General features: G+C 43.5%; 1 protein-coding gene across 3 annotated transcripts; it reads left to right on the top strand.

The window, feature by feature from the left end:
- The first annotated feature begins 985 nt into the window (after positions 1-985).
- On the top strand, positions 986-11,534 carry LOC135256396 (transmembrane protein 275-like). 3 transcript variants are annotated; one of them, XM_064338108.1, is made up of 2 exons: positions 986-1,430; positions 7,909-11,534. In XM_064338108.1, exon 2 carries the CDS (start codon positions 7,990-7,992, stop codon positions 8,611-8,613), a length of 624 nt encoding a protein of 207 aa, XP_064194178.1. In that variant the 5' UTR covers positions 986-1,430; positions 7,909-7,989; the 3' UTR covers positions 8,614-11,534. The 3 variants fall into 3 exon arrangements, with proteins under 3 accessions (XP_064194178.1, XP_064194177.1, XP_064194176.1); XM_064338107.1 differs by having other exon boundaries at positions 986-2,624; XM_064338106.1 differs by having other exon boundaries at positions 989-2,886.
- Positions 11,535-21,231: the final 9,697 nt, after the last annotated feature.

Below are 21,231 nucleotides of genomic sequence, written 5' to 3'. Positions count from 1 at the left end.
TGGTGGGAGTTTTAGAGCGATAATTATGTTTTTGTTTTTTTGCTCCATTAACATAACAAGGGGATGATGCAGTCCTGAGCAATAGAACAACAACAACAACAGAGAAGCAACAAATAGTGAAGTCTCAGAGAAGATGTATTTTTTACATACAATTTTCACGTGGCTTGTGAATAGATAGGAAGTGTTTCAAGCTTCTCTAGGCATGAATGAGAATCTGAATACATCCACTGACAGCTCTGATTATACACATCTGACCATGAAGGAGCTGCTCTTGCCACAAACGGAAATTAAGCATGAGTCAGTTAAGCTAATCTCTGTAGAAATGTGCCTAGCCCTCCCCCAATCAATCAATCAATCAAGTAAGTTTACGTCACATAGCACTCTTGCAAAAATGAATCGCTATAGAGTGCACAACAAGCAATCAATGCTTAATTGTAAGATGCATATGAAGTATATAAGAGAGACTCACAGTCATTTATGTTAAAGTGTCATCCACAAAAACAAAAAATGAATCATGCCCCATTTGGCACTTTTAACATTGAAATGACCTGAAAATAATCCCATGCTGGGAGAAAAAGGGCACAGGTAGAAGTGTCCTTTACATAAATAAACATTTATGTAACCCTGACAAATGTCAGGACATTCAGTGAACACAGATACATTCATCAAATTCATGAATACTTATGAGGTAACATAGCTGATTATGTATGTGCACATGTGTAGGGGACTGTTGATAAAGTGTCACTTTCCACTTTGGCAAATAACAAATGCACGTATCCAATAACATCTCATGTATACGCACTGCCCCACACGTGCACATACACACACTCATACACGCACACACAGTCATACATGCACACACACTCACACATGCACACACACTCATACACATACACGCACACACACTCATACACGCACACACAGTCATACATGCACACACACTCACACATGCACACACACTCACACATGCACACACACACATACACATACACGCACACACAGTCTTACACGCACACGCACTCATACACGCACACACACGTACGCACGCGCACACACACACACCAGACAATAAGCAGCGAGCTAACGCTGGAGGCCGACACTCTGCCCTGATGACAGAAGGAAATGAGGCATCAGCCACCTTCTGTTCCAGTGAGCAAGAACACGCCGCACCTCACTGCCTCTGCTACGGTTCCCCGATGGGATGACAGTTAGGATTCTGCTTCATCACCGCGCAAACACTCACCTCCCCTGGCACAATGCAGTTCCTCAATATGCAAAGGATACGGATCTCTGTTTTCTGCTCTCCATGTTAAACATGCATTAGGGGGATTCTGGGTAATATACCATTGTGCTGGGCTGCACACTATGGGGAGGGTAACAGCTTTCGAGTCGTTCTCTGGTCGACGTTTCCTCTTTTTGCTGTAAAGCGGGTGAGTCCCTGGTAACAGCCTGGAGACTGTGTGAAGGGGTCTGCTGATGTGTTAGTGGACACTGACTGCTGAAGATGACAGGAGGAACAGAAGACACTATCATAATCCTGTAGCCGTCTGAGCAACTCAAGGTTTTACGAGACGGAGGTTTAGTGCACTAACTGAAAATTGCATATTTATTGTACGCTAATGTTCTCCTGGTAAAACCTGGGAAGGCTCAAGCTGCTATGTGTTAGGAATTTTATTTCTATCTGTGGGTGCTGGTTTTAATAATTTAAAGGCCATGTGATTATCAAAATGGGTGAACTATACACTAATTTCTAAAAAATGCTTAATGTAATCTTGTTTTATTTGCATCTATTTAGAGAGTGTGGGGAATAGCTGCTTTTGATGATGTAAATGTTTCATGAGCTCAACGCAGTTGACTAAGCCTGCCTCAGTCATGTCATTTATTACAATATTGTAGTTAACGTACATTTGGTGAAAACTGAGATACTGCGATAGACTGGCCAAACAGCGCTTTATCTCCTTATTCCCTCAAATTAAAAATTAAACAAAAATGTAATGAATTTTTAAACTGCATTCCATAAATGCAAGGACACAACGCACAACAGCTGGAGTGAACAAGTTCACTTATTTCAGCACCGGGTGCTGTCCATTATTGAAGGAAGCCCTCTTTACCTATGTAAACCAACTAGCGGCTGCTGTCGGACAGAGAAGAGGTGCGCGCGTGCGCGTGCATGTTTATGTTAACTCAGACGATATATGCCGGAGAGTGAGCGTCTGGATGAAAGACCGCTGCACAGGGGAATGCCTTTTATACGGTGCCAGTTAGGATGCCTTCAAACAACGCTGTGCTTTTTAAAAGTGCCATTTCTTCAAATGTAATGCCTTTACTTCACTCTGAGGAATTCATTCTTCAGGCAGTCCACGGGAAAGGAGAATGCTTTGAGAAATATGAGCAGTCTTTCGTGTTATAAATTTACAGGTATCACTTTGTCAGTAATCAAGGTGGGAGTCCGTTTAAATATACAGGTGGTACGCAACCGTCCTGAATTAATAATACCTGTTTTTAGGACTATTCGAAAATTCGTATTTTGGAATATTCGCCAATATTTGGAATGGGTTATGCCCAACAAAGAATGAAGAAATGCCAACATTGATGCAGTAACACAAAAGAAGCGAAACAAAAAGGTTGGGTAAGCCATAAGTCAAACGATTATTTGAAAAAACTCAATAATTTGTTTTTCTTTTCGCGATGGCTGAACGTCTATGTATTATCGGGAAACCGAGTTAACGAAAGGCGGCATTCTGATGAAGTAGCCTATCCGTCCTCTGGTGACTCTCTTGCAACGTTTTGTTTTTCATTCTGATGGAAATCTTACGGAAAACGCGTGTTTAAGGGAGAAAAGCCTGCAACCAACTGCTTTTCCTGGAGTTGTAAGAATATATTTAGGTAAGTTGGTTTTGTGTATATATATAGCATTTATTGGTTTTCAGTTGAGTTACACCAAATAAACCAGATTATTTTATTGCACAAACAACCTGATAGAATTAAAAATCGTATTCACGCTTTCTACATTCCGCTCTATCCATCCACTTCGTTGACAACTCAAAGGGTTTACGTAATACTAAGCGCGTGTGCGTAGAATGCACAAATCAAAGGGACATAATGAATAATTTACTTGTGAGTAACTCGGGCTAAAAATCTACTCGGTGGCATCGTTGCTTCAATTAATCGGGGCATACTAAAGACTAACGCCTGCCTTCAAATCTAAAGTAACCTACGTGTAAGACTGCAAGGCTGCAAATGTTAGTTTATCCTACGCACTCTTGCGTTCTCCGCCGTGTTTTCTCCGTACCTGATGTGGCATCAGCGGGATACCAGGCATGTGATCTATTTGTATGAATAGACTTTATTAGCAACTGTTCCGCACACTGCCAAAAAACCACTAGCTAGATTAATAGTATTTTCTATGGCTTCAATTGGAAAAAAAATTGACTACGATGCCTGACATTTGAGGTTGTTCACAGCAATATTTATGAGGAAAAAGCATGCCAAATTGCTTGTAATGCCTTTAGTGGCTAGCGCACCCGCAGGTCTTCAAAGGCCGCTTTAAAGATTAGAGGAGTGCATCACACTTCTCTTCTCTGTGACCCTGGAAGATTTGAACCACCTGAGTACCTTCGCAGTTTATACTGCGGACAGTCCCCCCCCCCCCCCAAACATTTCAGAGCAGAGAGTTCTCCTGGACGCTAGCTTTCATCAACCCTTTTAGCCTCATGCTGTCTCTAAATCACACTCCTATCCCTAATACACCATTCAGGCTTTAGGTTTGAAACATCACAATAAAAGACCCAGTCATCACCGAATCACAGTTTAGACATATAGTGAGTAGTAGTTTATAAATATCACATAGTTAAACAGTTTATATAGGTAATACACAAGTAAATAGTATGGAAACTGTTGGCCCATATGTGTAATTTTCAGAGAAATCTGGGCCACTAAATGTTTTTCAAAGAACCCTGGTGTAGACCAAAGTTCTGTTACAATATTTTAATACAGAACATGCAGCATATGTAGTCTCACCACCTACAATTTAGAGAATCCTTAAACCTTGAACACCCTGAGGATCACTGCCTCTAAAACAAGACCTGCTCATTTTCTTTTCCACTCTGTAAAGAAATCATTCTGATATCCATTTTACATTTACTGCATTGTTTAGGTACACCCCACCTATTCCCCCTGTTCTACTGACATAATTCAATATACAAGATCATGAAGTCAAAAATAAATCATATCAGTATAACTACAGCGACACAGGGCTTATTCTGAGTGTAATTTGCTTTCCGATGACAAACTAAACGCTAAGTTTCTCCATGCAGCTGAGTGGAACTCATTTAGCTTGGGCTTGGTTTATATAGGAAATGTTATAGGAAAACCTAACACTGTTTTAACAACACCTATCTTCTTATCATGCTCTCCAAGTTCTCAATAGTGTCTTTGAGTTAAATTTGTACCCACAAAACAACTACAGCAAATAGCAGCGAGCTCCTACCTTCACATAATGAGTCAGAGCTGGGGTGATAAATCAGCTTGCCTGATCAGTGCTTTCAGTTGACTAAAAGTTAGTACTTCATTAACATGTCAATCAAGACCATCTGTGATATGAGGAGTGTGTGCTGCAACAGCGCTACTGCTATCCCCCGTTATTTCATATCCCATTATTACTGCGAAACCGGAGAGGGACAAATCAGATGAAGACATCCATACGCCACTCTTTAGCCACACATTTCCCTGAAGATATATTTCTCGGCCAGATTTTATTTTAATAGGATGAAGCTCAGCAGTATCCATGTTGCATTGTTCACACTGACTGAAATTATTGTTTCATAAGCAAGGGTTTATTATATAAAAATAATTGGCAGAATTTTGATAATTGTAAGACAATGAATGATTAGAACACAATGACAGAGAGACTGAGACTGAATGATGCTTACAGGGAGGTCAGGCCCTAGCCAGGGGAGGTCAGTTGCTAGACATTTATCCCTATCATTTGGAAGGAGTAGGAGGCTATTGGAGACAAAGCGCTGGCAGACCATCACTGCGGAAACATCCAAACTCCCCTCTTATTATCTTGCAACATAACTGATTTGATTGGACTGGACAGCATAATTATTATGACATTACTTTTGTGTTACGTATGCACCAGATAGCCAGCTGAGCTTCCGGTTTATCTGGCCTTTTTTTTCTTGGCTCCTTAATTAGAGAAGGCACAAAGCGTTGTGGACACGGGCATTGAGCACAATGGCAGAGTCAGAGCATTCTCTTACTGTCTTTGAATATATGTCTTAGCATTCCTCTCTTTACATTACGTTACCAGCATTTAGCAGATGCTCTTATCCAGCGCGACTTACACAGCTTTTTACATAGCATTTACATTGCATCCATTTATACAGCTGGATATATACTGAAGCAATGCAGTACCTTGTACAATGGCAGTGCCCCACCCAGGAATCAAACCTCTGACCTTTAGGTTACAAGTCCAGCTCCTTTCCCATTATACTACACTGCCAGCCAACTAGAATGGGCGATAGCTGACTCTCACTGCAGCCCCCACTTTAGATGCTGGGCTAAATAACTGATTTATTATGTTTTTCTTACTATAAATGGATAACAATAATTTTCTCTCACATTATGCTAGCGAGCTTTCACTACACACGGCTCAACATGTTGTTTTTCCCAAGACCTTGGCCAACTGAATTCATTTCTTTGTTCTCCTGCATTCTTTTTGTGGAAGTGTGAATGACCTTGGCTGTAAAACCAGCATTTGTCAGGAGAAAGAAGATGCAGACACCTTAGTCTTTTTATCTGAATCTGAAGTCCATGATCATGCTAAAGAAAGAACTCTTCTTCTAACATCTACTGCCTGACTTACACTTTTGTATCATGGCATAGCTGTATTGTGTAGATGGGCCAGGCTGAAACAGACATGATGAGACTTCAGACTGCATTGGTTATACTGCATGGGTCTGTTTGTGATTTAATGTAGTGGCTCTGTAAATAGAATTTCCGAAGTCCTGTACCTACAGACAGCCATTAGTTGTACAGGCTTTACGGGCAGCAATGCAGCATAGATCTCCTTGTTAAAAGATGTTTCTGAGACATCAGATAGAGTATATAACTTAAGGTCAAAGGTTATTAACAAACATTCTGTGAAAGTTTTGAATGCCTGACAGTACTGGTTCGATGGCTATACATTTCCTCTATGTGTCCAGCGAGAGAATTTCCATCTATTTTTTGCATGAAACTTTTCTACTTAAGGATCTCTTCCTCAGACCAAGGAGCTGGATTTAACACGACAGTTTGCCCCCCAGCTGCAGCTCCTGCTTGACTGGGGTCATGCTTAATTTGGAGATGATTCGGAGAGAATGAGGGAAAACCCGGTCAGCTTAGGATCGAAGCTGAAGAAGCTTCCGACGCTTTTAAATTACGCACAAGTGAGCCTGAAAAAGCTAAATCCCTCTGAATATCATGGCCAAGAGAAGTCCAAAATGACTGGGACAGTTGGGAATGTAATCATGCCTGTCCTCTGAGATATGGGGGCATCCAGAGAAACACACTTGGAGCTCCTGAGCGGCTCTGTCAATGAGTGTGCTTGTGGCTAACGCAGGCTGGGCGTGTCAGTAGCCAATAACTGCCATAAGTCCCTGCCGTTTATTCTGTTGCCCAAGAGAGTGTCCTGAGAAACACGACCGGTGATTCCAGCTTTGGAAAAAATTTTTTTAGACAAAATAGATGTTAAAAAAATGCATAGATACGCCTAGCGCGCTGATACACGCTGTTTTTCCACCACTCAGATGAAATAATCAGTATAGCAGAAAATAACCATTAATAGATTTACATGCAAGAGATCTTCATTCTGCCCCCCCCCACCCCTGCACACATACATATGCATGTAATGCACCCACACGCATATACATATTCATGGGGTATACCCCCCCCCGACACACCCACACAATCACACATACGTATGCTTTTATTTCTGAGCACCGTCCCAGTATAAAGTTGACAGACGGATGTTTCACTGGGAAAATAATTTTTGCGCTGGCAGTTGAACTTCTCCGTGTTGTTCGAAGACTGGGATGTGCCGATCTGAATGATAGAATTATGTTCATGATGCAGCACTCAGCGATGTTTAAAAGTAGCTGCCAGAACCTTTCTGAAACTTCTATGTGAACATACATTGCAGTGCACAAACACGTACACACAAGCAAACATGCACACACACCTGCTCTAGCCATAAGCGCCATTTGCAGTATATACTGTTTTGCTCAAATGAGATCCATCTCCATCAAATGAAACTCTTCCTGCTTACCAGTTGCCTGTATATGTTTTTTTCTGGTCTTAGTGAACTGTGGAATTTCAGGATCTGTCAGTGCTGTGTGACTGTGTTAGTCTTTGTGCCCGGAGTTTTTGTTTTTCAAGTGGCCAACCGCCGCACCTGGAAATAAAGAGCAATTTTCTCCTCGCAGTTCAGTTCAGACCCTCGGCCGCTAACAATACGCTCCTGCTTAGACTCTCACCCCGAAGGCTTAACGCTTTATCACCGAGCAACGAACCCCGCTGCCTGCCTGGGATGACCAAAGGCCGCTCAGCGTGACTGCGCTTGCATCTGTGTTTGAGTTTCTGTCTGGGGGCTCATAAGCTCCAGCAGTGGGCTCCTGTGAGCCAGTGAGGCTGCCGTTGCGTCTAAAGTACTGCAAATGTTGGCAGATGAAGTGGGGCCGTGTGGTTACAGGCAAAGTGATTAGTGACTGATTAGAGTCAGTCATAGAATTTCGGTTCTGCAGCAAACGGCTGGGGGTGGGGCGTGGGGGTGTGGGGGCGGGGGGGTGGGGGGTTCATGCTATTTCTGAGCAGCCTAATGACATGTTAAATGCTGCAGTACAGATGGTCTCTCTGTTGCTTCTCCAGGAGATTAGTCACTGTGAGGACCGCATGCCTGCTGCAGAGTCCTGACTCTTGTTTTAAAGGACCGCCTGTCCTGGAGAGACCATGTTCACGGACAAGAGCTCCGGCACCTCCGTGCCCAAGAAGGCCCCGAAGAAGAAGACCCGCCCCCAGGGGCTGCCCTCGCCGGCGCTGTGCTGCGCCTGCGGCCTCTGCATCATGCTGGCGGGCATCAACATCACCCTGGTGGGCGCCTTCGCCTTCGGGACCCTGCTGCCCGCCCACAACCCGCCCATCATCATCGGGCCCGTCCTGCTGCTGGTGGCCCTGGCCTTTTTCGGGGCGTGCTGCGTGTGCAGCCGCCGCCCCCCCGCGCAGGGCTCCCGGAAGCCCAAAGGGGGCGGCGGCGGCATGGGGCTGGCCCGCCTCAGCGGGGCCGCCTTCGAGATCGAGACCAGCGAGCACACGCTGCAGGACACCACCGCCGTGCAGCTCAGCCCCACCAACTCCCCCAGCTCCTCCCGCGCCTCCAGCCCCGCCCACGAGCCCCCCGCCGCCACCGCCCCCGCCGCCGCAGCCGCCGCCACGCGCTCCTGCAAGCTCTTCACCATGGAGACCAACTCCCTCACTTCCGCCTGCTACTCCGTCTCTGGCTCTGACTCCGGGGGCGGGGCCGTCAAGCTCAATCTGCCCCGCGACCCCCCGCCGCCCAGTGCAGAGGGGTGTTGAGTGGCGCACGCTATCCCGCCCCTGGCCCCACCCCCTACTGCCATTTGAACCTGGTGTAAGGGGCCCCATGGGAAAATCTAGCACCAGCATTTTTGTGTTTTGTTTTTTTTTTGCACAGGGTGTGGCTGAGTGGGCTACAGGTTCTGCAGGGGTACAAGTGGAGGGATGTTGGGGGGGAGGGGGGGTACTTAAACCCCACTCTCACTGTGCCCCAGGAACGTACCAATGAGAGGAATGAGTGTGAGCAGCAGCAACCGTGCTCAAGACCTACAGGCATGACTGGTGAATATGTACAGCCTTCGAGGGCAGTGTCTTTGGAAGAGATGGCCCTCATCACCCAAGGTCTTGATGCTTACATCAAAGCATGATGTGGCACAGTGTGTGTGTGCTCCACCATTAAAGTCTGAGAGGAATGACCATTGCAAAAACATTTTGTTGTGCTGTCGCAACGTCTCAGTGACATGTTACGTGTTATCTGGTGGGCCTCTGTATGTTAGCGAGCTTTTTGGTTTAGTGTACGCTGAAAATCCTCTCACCCGCCGGAGCGAGAGTACTGGTATTTCCCCTTTGAATTAGCCATCCAGATTTAGCTTTGCATTGTTGAGAAAAAATGAAGAAAATCTATGTCTCAGCCCAGCAGATTTGATTTGTGCTGTTTATAGCACACAACGCAGAGGTCCACAATCATCTCAATTTACATATGAATTTTTGTGTTTCACTCACTTCTGATGTATGTTCCCTTTTCAGGGTTTAATGTCTTCTCTCCATCATGTTTGTGTTGATTTAAAGAGCTTTCTGTGTGAGTTGCACTGGAAGCTTTTCATGTTTGTGACGAACACTGGATGGCCTTCTGTACCGCGTAATTAACAGCATAATCCAATAAGCTAATGAGACAGCAACTGTACACAGACTGATAATTTAGTCCCTCTGAGATTTAGTCACTCTGAGAGGGGAACTGCTCCTCTGATTTTGCTCTGCCTGAAGAAACGGGCGCATGCTGTGTCCTTCACTCTCAGAAAAAATGGTTCTTTGGCTTGTCTCCACAGGGGACCCCCATTTTAGTTCTTTATGGAACTTTCTATGGTAGGCGTGAAAAGTGTGAAATCTCCCAGATTGAACCATTTTTCCCGATAAAAGAACCCTTGCATTAGATCTCTGTGGAGACACAGAAGAGCCTTTTGGAACCCTTCCTTCTGAGAATGTTCATAATCCAGAATGTGCTCATGAAATAATATGAACTGTCATCAGCGTCGTGTTTTTGTTATTAAACAATAAGACACACCCAGGTGCTAGTTCTAAAAGGCAGTGATATGCCCCATGGTCCAGACTGAATCTCAACCTTTCATCTGGTTGGGAGTCCAGAGAAGTGAAACAAAATTGGCAGCCCAGGGAGGGTTTTTATCTGCAGGGTAGTCCCTGCCTCATTATGAGGTAGCACCTGCCGAAATGTTGCCCGGAGACACAGAGTTGCCGTATGACTTCTTGTTCCATGCTCACGTGGTAGCAGAAGATAATTAGGTGCCTTGGTTTGCTACAGACTAGCTTGAGTCAGGAAATAAGATTCCCTCAGTGGAAGCCATTTGGACATCACTGCGGAGCTCTCTTCTAAGCAGTGCGAAGCTGCAAACATGAAGTATCTGTTGAATAAACAACAACAACAACAACAAAAAGATATCAGTTCTTTGCTGGGAACTGGGCGGTTTGTGGTTTTTAATGTTGAAAAAGGCTATTATCGGGCCATTATAAGGGAATCCCTCCCCAGTGGTTCAGTCAGTAAAGGCTCCTACCATGTGCGTAGGACACACGTGCAGGTGAGTGTGATGGGGGACAGCGCATGCCCCATGTGCGGGTGCAGGTGGTGCAGCAGTCACCACCTGAATTTGTTGATCCCAAACTGGGCATGTAAAAAAAATATATATAAAGAGCGCCAGGTCACCGTGGCCCAACGCAGACTGAATAACTCCATTTCTCATCACGCAAGAGAGTTAGTCATTGGATCTCATTGGAGTCTAATTTGAGACTCTGAGTGGGGCGGAAATTATCCCATCAGTCTCAATGCGAGGGAAGCATTGATGGAGAAGCCGGAGCGGGTCGAGCCGCCCTCAGTTCGTCCGCAGATCGTCGCATCTCTTCCTCCCGCGCACGTGCTCCGTTTAGACCGTTACGGAGACCTGATGAGAGAGCCGGGACCTCAGCATGGCTGCGGTGTAGAACACACACACACACACACACACACACCCAGGGGACAGAGCGCTGGGCTAAGCACCGAAAGGCTGTGTGTTCAAATCCCCAGCAGGACACTTCCTCTCAGGCAAGGTGTTTAACCTTGGTGTCCTCAGTAAAAATATACAGGTAATCAAGTATGTAATTTTGGAACCTGAAATATACACATAATACGCTCGGTGTTAATTTACCAACCGCAGAGTGTGTATGCGGGAGAGGGATCAAATGCACTCTATCAGAGTTTATGGCAGAACATTATGCTGGTGGTGTGAACTGCGTCTGCAGACTTGCAGGTAATAAATAAAGGGAGGTTTATAAGCAGCAGAGGCCTGGTTTACAATCCCATTAAAATTGCTTTCATATTGAATTTATTGTCAACAGGCTTTGCAGGCAACTGTGCTTCTCTGAAGTCAGTCGTTGGGCAAAGTACTATGTCATGTTTGCCAACTGCCAGGAGGGATGGAGCTCATTCCTTCAAATGTCTCACCAGATCACGTTAATGCCCTCTACTGGAAAAGATGACTGAAGAGGCCTTTTGGTTTAAATCTTGCATCTGTTCTGCAAAGAAATGAGAACAATAGCATTTAACTCATAACAATATGAATGACGCCAATACGCTTACGCTGTTTTGAGTGACAGAAGAGAAAATAGAACTGCACACTGTAAGCCATGATGTGGACAGAGCACCTGTGGTTTTATTTGGGTGGGGGGTTTGGGGAATGGGGTGGGGTGGGGGGGGGGTGGTGGCTATATCGAGGCTGTTTTCAATGACAGAAGAGAAGATAAAACAGCACACTGTAAGCCATGATGTGGACAGAGCACCTGTGTGTTTTTTTTTTGTTTTTTGTTTTCCTCCTGCTGTTTCCTCCTGCTGGTTTCCTCCTGCTGTTTACTGTGAATCCGAGATGGGGAATGGGAGTGGGCATTTTGGGAGGGGGCTGCCTTACTGACCAAGGTCTCAGGGTACAACTTGTGAGGGCTATTAGAACCCATGCCTCCATGACACCTGTAGACAAACATTGGGTCGAGGCCCAGTGTAAGAGTTCTTACTAACTGTTCCCATTCGTTTGTGTGAGCCACAGTTTCTTTTCGTATGCATAACGTATCAAACATAAAATGCCATGTGCCACTCTGTGTCTTCTTCAGCAAGTCTGTTTTTAGTCTGTGGAATCTTCTGTTAAGGAATTAGCAGTTTCTGAATATTGTCTGCTCTTGAGATTGTGAGAGAATAAACTTTGGTTTTGAATGTTACTGATGATTTCTTACAGTGGATAATGAGGGCTTTGGGCATTGAATGTGTGTATTTGACTGATATCTCTAAATGTCTATATCTAACATGCTCACGGACACATATATGCAGAAGCCATATTTGAATATTTGTACAGTTATTTGTAATATTTACTTTGAAGAAAAATGCTATTTAGAATAAAACCAGTGGGCAGCCTCACCTAATATCAATTTAATTAGTCCCAGCCTACTGACATTGTATTATGTTTCTGTGAACCATTACCCTCTGAATACATCCTAACCTCAGACTGCAGCTGTGCTCTTCAGACAACTCTAAAAAAAAAAAAAATATTAAACTGTGCGAACAAAGCTAATTCGTTCATTAGACTGTTGATTCAGAGATAGGGAACGCTCCAAAGGGTTTGCGCCCGCGCACATTAATGTGATAAATCTAATGGAAACTCATGACTCGCAAGGCCATAAATGGTGGGGATGGAATTTCAGTGTGGACAGGCAGGTAGTTTGCAATATTATCGCATTATAAACAGAGCAATTAATTCTTCACTGACAGCCTGAATCCATTAAAGCTCCTCTAATCAACGTCTCGCTCGCCATTTTGGCCTGCGGTTAATTTGTTTAGAATTCGCTGATGGGAGCTCGCCACGTGCTCCACCCACCGCTCTGTGGAAGAGGTAACTTAGGATGCTCTCCTGTAATCATTCATACCCAATCACACAGACGCACACAGTCTTATTTAGCGAACTACATGCACAACGTTTCGAAGCCTCGGGTCTTCATCATGTCAGAAAATTGTGTATATAGCTCAGTAAATGTAAGCATTTAAGAGTATAGTGCATTATATATATATATTTTTTTTTTACCTCTGTTCTCTCTAGTCATGTTAAAACGATGTCCCTGTCTAAGATTCGTGCAAATCAGGTTCCTGTGGATTCCATTACACGGACATGGCTCACTGAACGTCAAATCCCTCACATTCTTTAAACTGAAGGATTCCACGGCGACGGCAGGTGTTAATGAATATGCATGTGCGGAGAGAATATTGTCGGTTGCCGATTAGAACCGCCATCCGTATGTGTAGAGTTACAGCCACCACAAATTATTTTCAATCAAAATACTGCATTTACTGGCTCTTCCTGTCCATGAATATTCATGAGTACAGTGACAAACCCAAGCCAGAATCCTCTTCCTACTTCCCTAAGAGTCAGTATCAACAGTGCAAACATGTTGTGTGTCATAATTGGGCCTAAAGAGAATTTAAAGGCAAATGAATGTATGTATGACGACTTGATTAGGCAGTGTGTGAGGGATAGCGGCTTACTGCAGTACCATCAGAGTTTAAAAGGGATGGGAATATCATCATATAGCGCAGGTGGCATTATTAATACGAAAAGCTCCAGAAGAAACTGCATAAAGCAAAAAGCTTTGGCGTGCTCGTTTAATGACATTTTCTTCTTCAGGAGATTGGTATTCTATCAATTCCAGCATCAGCGCCTTCATTCAGCACCTTCTGGACAGAGGCACACCATTATTATCAAGTCCTTCCCATTTCCTGGACATAATCCCTTAACTAAAGATACAGGCCTCTTATCTTTCAGCTGATGCGTCACCCGGCCCTCTCTTTTAGGATCAATTTTTCAGGCGATGATATTACTCTTTCAATATGGAAATCAGAGTTATATTAGCATGCTGTATTATGTTAGTATGCTGTATTCACTGTTATATTCTATTTTAAGCTCAAATTTGATTTATTTCACCCACAAGATTTTATTATTATAAAAATGGACAGAATAACTTTTTTTTTTGCAAGATAGGATCATGTTTTCATTGGCAACAAATATGTTAAATGTTGATTTAATCTTAGTACACCTGTATGAAAGCATCTGCATTTGTTATCTTTCTCCACTCATAAATTATGTTTTTTTTCTTTAATTTGTCTGCTGTCTGTATTTATGTGTATACAGTATATGTCTGTCTGTGTGTGTGTGTGTGTATATATATATATATAAAATAATTTTAATATTTAAATATTTACTGTACTCATGCTATGATTACTCATACACTACATACTACTTATGCTACAATCAAACTCTACTTATTACCACTCTGCATAAGAGCATCATCAAAAGAATGAAAGAATAAATGCATAAATGAAAAACACAAATGTAATCAAACAAAGCAGTGGGAATGCCATCTTGTGCACGGTATTGTCCTGATGGAGATCCATCCCGTCTCTGTATTATGAGTGGAGATCTGCGGCCATGCCTCCTCTCTGCAGAGTGGAGTGGAACAGAGGAGTTTAATTAATGCGACTTCATCGTATCTGCGGGCCTGGAAGCCGGGACAGGGGTCTGAGAGGGGTCAGAATTGGTGTTACTAGGCAACGCCAGCAGCCGAGCGGTAATACTGCGCCCATGTTCAGGCTAGGGTGCCAGGGGGAGGGGGGGGGGGGGGTGGTGGGGGTAGCTGCCAGGGTACTTTGTTTCTGGTGCCACCTGGTATGAGAGTCCAGCCAGATCTAATTCAGTAGCTCCTGAATTTTCTGATGATCCGAATTGAACTTGACTTTTAAAACGTGCTATTAGGGAATAAAACTATGGCATAAAGATGCTTTTTGTTAAGGACAAAAACAACAACAAGGACGCTGCAAATACTTTAGTGCATACAGCTAGTGCCGTTTCATTTAACTGGTGTGAATGACTATGGTGAGCAGGAGAGGGTCCTGACCCGCAGTTTTGGAACCACTAGCATAATGTACTGATTTTGGGTTTGGAGGTGTTACCCCTTCCATCAAGGTTTTAGAGGCCTGGCTTCAGCATGCAGCTGACCTACACAGACAGAAATAAAACAACAACTTCATCTTCTCTGGACTTTTTCTGGTTTGCATATAGTTTCCCTCAACAGGTGTCAGAAGTCAGACCTCAGCTTAGGCTATCATTAATGAACTGGACAGACTGTTCTGTTCACCCTGTGGATATGAAAAATTACAATTCTTGCAGCGAAGAACCATGTAAATAGCTTCCGTGAGGAAAAATGTTCATTGTGTTGTAGCGCCACCTCCAGGATAAAATGGAGAAATTCATATTTGTCTAAGTGTTTCCTTGATCGATTAAATTACACTTTTCATCCACAACTGCTATATTATGATTATTGGTTCACATATCTCAGATTTATTTGTTCATATCTCCTAATCTGTTTTGTATGTCATAGTGACAGTTGTTCATCTAAAACAAAGACATTCTGAAGCCAGATGCGCAGGTAATTGAGAATGCATTCAAAGTGTATAGATACTGAATGTAATAGAGAGATTTGTTTATTTGCTTTGTTTTGCTTTTGCAAATGCAATCTGAGGTGAAAATTAATTAATCAAATTTTTGTGCATCCCTGCTGAGTTCCACTAGAGGTCCCCATATTCAAAGCTAAGAGCCGCCTTGTTAAAAAGCTGTGTCAAAAAGTTAATACAGCCAAAGTATTATTAGTAATAGCAAGTGTTTCATTCATTTGAGGCTTGTGATTGCAGGGCTACTACAAACATGTACAAATATTAATTGTTGTTGGGATATTAATAAATCCCCTTTCAACACAAATATCACTACAAAATAAGAGGCAACCAGTTGCTCTTAAAGTTCAAATACACCTAATAAAACACAGGAACATTTATACACAACACAAAATATGCAGACAGGTTTAGGCATCCATTTATGTGTACCAGATCCTCAAGAACACTGGCATGAAATTTACTCAGCTTCCAATAGAACCAGGGGATTGCATGTTTAGGTGAAATTGAAACCTATGGAGGCGATAACTTTCCAAGACCAGGTTCAGATATCAAATACCTATGCTGTTAACAATGGCCTTAAGCACAACTACAACCTTGTCATTGTTACTGTTGACAGCAGAATAATTCATAGGTGTCCCTTTCATTTAAGCGGGATCAATTACATTACAAGGACCAAAAACCGCAAAACACAGCCCTACATACAGCCACTAGAGGGCGACAAAGCTACCCCTAACAAAGAAAGGACGTACACAGAGGTATGAAGGGAAGAAGGAAGTGTGCCCAGGGCTTGTATTCATAAAGCATCTGAAAATATACTTGGATGAGATCCGGTCCATATCCTATCCTTATTCGTAATGAACTGATCCTCGGTCAGTACTCCTACTCTGACATGCTTTGTGAATATGGGCCCAGATCTTGCTTCAGGGGAGGAAATGCACTGAGGAGAACAGGAGAAAAATGTACCTGTATTAGTATGCACTGGGGCCTATAGCTGAAGATAAGACTGTGTAGAAAGTGAGGTCACCAGTACATATGGCTAACTAATCTTTGTAATATTTAAATTAATTCAGATACGCTAAAACAAATGGTGTCATTGAAAATTTGTTTTTTATTTTCCTCATTGAGGTAGTTGCAATGCTAATTGCAATATGATTCAGTTTCACATACAAATAATAAATCAATAATTTATGTACACATTCCTTTTGTAATACTACAGTTTAAGCTACAAATCATAACAACAGGGCCAGATCAAAGCCATTGCAAGGTATTTAGGAGTTGCATAGATACACATAAACATTTTACTAAAGGTAATTGTAAAATTGCTAGAATATTTGCCTGTAATATTAGAATACTTCTAATTTTGTCAATTTTACCAAAAATCACAAAATAATATAATGTATTCAATGCAGAATATAATGCACTTCAAATTTACGTTTTCTTTTCTGAAACAGTTTTGTTGAAGAGTGTAGATTTTGCATCATATTCAGGAGCACTTCTTTTTCTTTCAATTAGTTTCAGAACAGGTTCATTTTCTGTTGTCATTTTAATCGAATATTATTAGAACAAAAAAATCAAAATATTTCCACACGAGACAAAAACTAAACATGTCTCCTACACTGAAATAATGATACATTAACAAACAATAATACACTGGGAAACAAGTTAGGTCTATATCTGAGCACCAGTGCGAGTGATTCTCAAGACCTCCGGCTGCTTTTCCCTGAGGGACAACGGTTCCATTCTAGCCAAAATACGATAGGTTAGAACAAACGGCAAGGTTAACACAGTGTCTTTGACGCATCGCGGCTTCGGAGCCACTGACTGCACGGATGCACGGAGCGGGGCAGGAATGTCCATTATTTCCTCTTAATGTGTTTTCTGGGTGAGTGTGCACCCCAGAACACAAGGTTTTGTGTCGACACGGCGGCGCTTTCCAGGATACTTTTGCTGAACGTCGCATTAATGTCACGTTGTCTCCGTGACTTTGCCTGTTTTTGTGTCCGTTATGAGCCTTGTTTGAGAAGTTGTCATCATATCGTTTTGACTTTTTTCATAAGGTGCTATTTTGCCAGGCATAGGAAATATGTCCTACAATGAGCTCACCTTTAAACATGAAGTCAGAATAGTGCCTTTACATTTTTAACTTCAGAATTCCATATTTAGAACATTATTTGTTACTAGATTTACTGAACAATATGTTTCACCAAATATGAAATTGTCATCAAACATATATTTTTTCTATATACAGTACTGCATATTGAATACAACTTAGAAATATCACCACGTGTAATCCACACTGGATAACTGCCTAATATTTGCTGGAAATTTGCAGCCTTTCAAAGACACCTGCCTATGTCCTCTTAAATGTGTATTTCCCTCTCATGTAAGCATACATGTACTGTGTTGCTAATCTTTGAAGCCAGTAGAGTTTCAAGACCAAGCTGACCTCACACACAAAAAAGAACAAACTCATCCTTTAAAAATACAAGCGTGGATCCTCAGCTCCAAAAGAAGCGGGTGTGGAACCACACCTATTGATGGTTTACACCCTCTTCTGTACAGTTCATGGGTTCTTCTTGGAAAGAGGGCCAGTGTGGCGTAATGACAAGGGAACTGCTTAACGGAAGGCTTATTGGTTTGAATCCTGGCTGGGACACAGCTATGATACCCAGATGCCAGTTACTTCACCTGCACTGCTTCAGTAAATGTCTTGCTGCATATGCTGTGAATAGAACCCCAGATATTAACTGTGAATAGAACCCCAGATATTAATATTCACTGAGGTGATAGAACAGGAAATGTAATCTATGTGTTTAACATTATTAATTATAATGAATTATTTAAATCATAATAAGCATCTAACTGACCAACAATGTCCATTTCCTTCCCAGGGCCTCCATTCCTAAATAAAGCAAATAACCAAAGGTAGTGAGATTTGACAAGCAGCTTATTAAAAAAAATCCCTCCTATATACATATATCCAATGTGGAAACTTTCCATTAGGAAGCAACAGAGAACATGAAGCTTCTGGTTTGCTCCTTAGCATGGCAACACGTGATGAATACCTCAAATGCTGACACTGGCTATTGAAACAACAGAAGAAACCTTTGTCTTGCTGGAATAATCCTAATCTGTTTCATGACAGGAACCGCATTAAAAAGAAGCAGGGGGAACAAGAAACAGCGGCCTGCGCGTGATGAATGTAGGAACGGCCGACAAAACCCGATTTGACAGTCTTTCTTAATGGCCTGATTGCTCAATTAATTTCACATCTAGCTCCGTGGCCCTCCTCTCTCCTCTTTCCGCCCCCGCCCCCTTTTAATGTGAAAATAGTCATATTTCCTTGCAGATTAGTATAGATACAGGCTGACAGTCCACACTGCTCAAGGTATTTGGGAGACATAATTCATTCCTAAAGCCGCAATGCTCTCATCCATCATTTGGTTTTTTTCACTATTTCCTACGCCCTCCTCTCTGCTGGTTCCAGGCTCCTGGGGGGGGGGGGAGGTGAGGGAGTTGCAAGGCTGAAGAGGTGGATGGGTGTGTGGAATGGGGGGTGGGGGGGATCTCTTGGCTGCTGATGTATTAGCTGGCATATGCAAGCTATGAATTACCAAGTGAAAGGAGTCAATTATCCACTCCAAAAACGAGTGTCTGGGCTCTCCTGGCCTGGGGGAACGCTCTTGTATTTACGGGAGTGATTTTCCAAGAGGCGGAAAAGACGGACCTTGGGAGTGGGGAGAAGAGAGGGAACGACGCATCTGCGAAATCCCCCCCCCCCCCCCACCTTCTCCCCACCCTCTCATCTCCACCCAGGCCACACTGTGTCTTTGTCTGAACTCCATCTGTGACCAGAAGCAAGAAGCCCATTCTGAATTTCCGTGGTGCGGTTCCATTTTTCGCGAACACCCCCGTTTGCGCCTGATTCGGCTGATTGAGAGCGGCCGTTCCGCGGCGAGCCCCCGTCTCGCCGCACCCCAGCGCTCTCCGTGGCCCTCTGTCAAATCCTAAATGGGCCCCGATTGACTGTGGCCCAACTAATAGAGAGGAGGGCAAGTGGAATATTGAAATAGCCTTCTTTCACCCCCCCCCCCGCCCCCCCCGCATCCGCACTAACCCCCACTTTCCCCCAGTCCCCAGCCACCTTCCCTTGTCATTTCATTTAGCCATTGATTTCTTTAACCTCTTTTTTTTTTCCTGGGGAGAGAGGGAGAGAGAGAGGCGGGAAAGGGGAGCCTGGGCGGCGGGAGTGGCGATTTCTGGCGGTTTCTGGCCAATGAGAGGACGGGACCCCTGGACGCGCGCGAGCGCCGGGCCCGGCCGCTGACTGACACGGCTGACACTTAGGGAAATGAGGTCATTAGACGGAATTACAGGGGGCTTTGATGCCCGGTAATGGGTTTTAATGATGGAATTTAACATACAGCGCCACCAGGGACGGGCCTGACGCACGGGCCGACAGGTCCCTTAATAAAGGGGGTGCGGGGGGTGGGGTGGGAGGGGAGGGTGGGGGGTGCAGGAGAGAAGGGGGAATGGTGCGGGGAACAGAGGAGGGGCTCTAAAAATAAAACGGGCCACCCCAACAACCCCAAAACTCAGAACAGGAGGGGTGGGGGGGTTAAAAATGACAAAATTATATTTTTGGGCGGGATGGCTGACCTGATTTTTTTACACCCTCCGTTCTGTTAAAAATACACAAACTCATTTGATGAAATGTCTTTTAGTTGATTTGGGTTTGGCCTGAGAGGGGTCCTAGCCCTGGGATATCCTGTCTCCTGTTCTTATCTCTCTTATGGGTGAAAATCCACTGATCGTGATGCTGTGGAAAGATAAAATATTTGAAAAGTCACTTCTAGTACATACCAACATTCTTTAGGAGTATGTTAGTGTTTCTTCCTCTTGGTTCCTTACACATCGTTTATTAAGTATTATTAAGTTCCTGTTAGATGTGGTAAACAGAAAATGTGTAATCCCTTTAATCATCAAGTTTATACCTGACTAACATTGGCCATGTGTCCTCAGTCTTGTGAAAAACAACATAGATTTTCAGATCTATATCAGAGATCAGATTGCTCATTTGAAATGTGATGCATTATAGCTTGCGTATTTTAGATAAATAGAGCAGTGAAACAAATTCCCTTAGACATGAAGGGAAGATTATTATTTCCACAATCAGCCTGTTCCCTTATAGTATTGCTTTCAACCAGATTCACCAGTTCAAGGAGATGGTTGCAGAGACCAGGCCTTTAACTGGGGGGCTAGTTTGATCACACTGAGTGAAGAGGTGATGAAGCTGCAACAAAGCTTTAGTTTATTCCAATGTGCAATACACTTTTATGCATATAGATATGTACCAAGCCCAATGCTTCATCTGAGGGATAAAACCTCATACTGCAAGGAACCGGCCCAGCCAACTCACCCAGTGTTTTGAGTCTTAAAGTTTTAAGATTTAAAATTGGAAGCAAGGCCTGTAAATAAAGTACGCCAAAGTCATAAGATGCGGCGCTGTGTTTAAATGCAAACCTCCTTTGGATTGTGTCAGCGGGGATTTAACGAATGGCAACCCAAACGAGTGCCTCCGTCCAGGCTCAGTCAAGTCAGCTGGTATGGTAGGATTGCCATGAAGACGGGCAATGAGAGCACATCTGGCGACCAAGCTGCCAATCGCAATCTTCCTCTCAGATGCTAGCAGAAGCTTCTTAGCTTCACTCGTGAACTTTTCCAGTAGGATCACAGGTCACATTACGGCTACACCGCGCATCTTTAAAGCCCCTTAATGTGTGACATTTTCAGCGTTAGGCAGAACAAATCGTGGCCCTTGTGTCCAGTGAGAGAAATGGCAGATATCTTTTCTGAAACAGTCCAATTAA

Source organism: Anguilla rostrata, chromosome 6, assembly GCF_018555375.3.
Source record: "Anguilla rostrata isolate EN2019 chromosome 6, ASM1855537v3, whole genome shotgun sequence".
NCBI classification, from domain to species: domain Eukaryota; kingdom Metazoa; phylum Chordata; class Actinopteri; order Anguilliformes; family Anguillidae; genus Anguilla; species Anguilla rostrata.
Note: the sequence above shows the minus strand (reverse complement) of the source record. Positions and strands in the feature narration are given on the sequence as shown.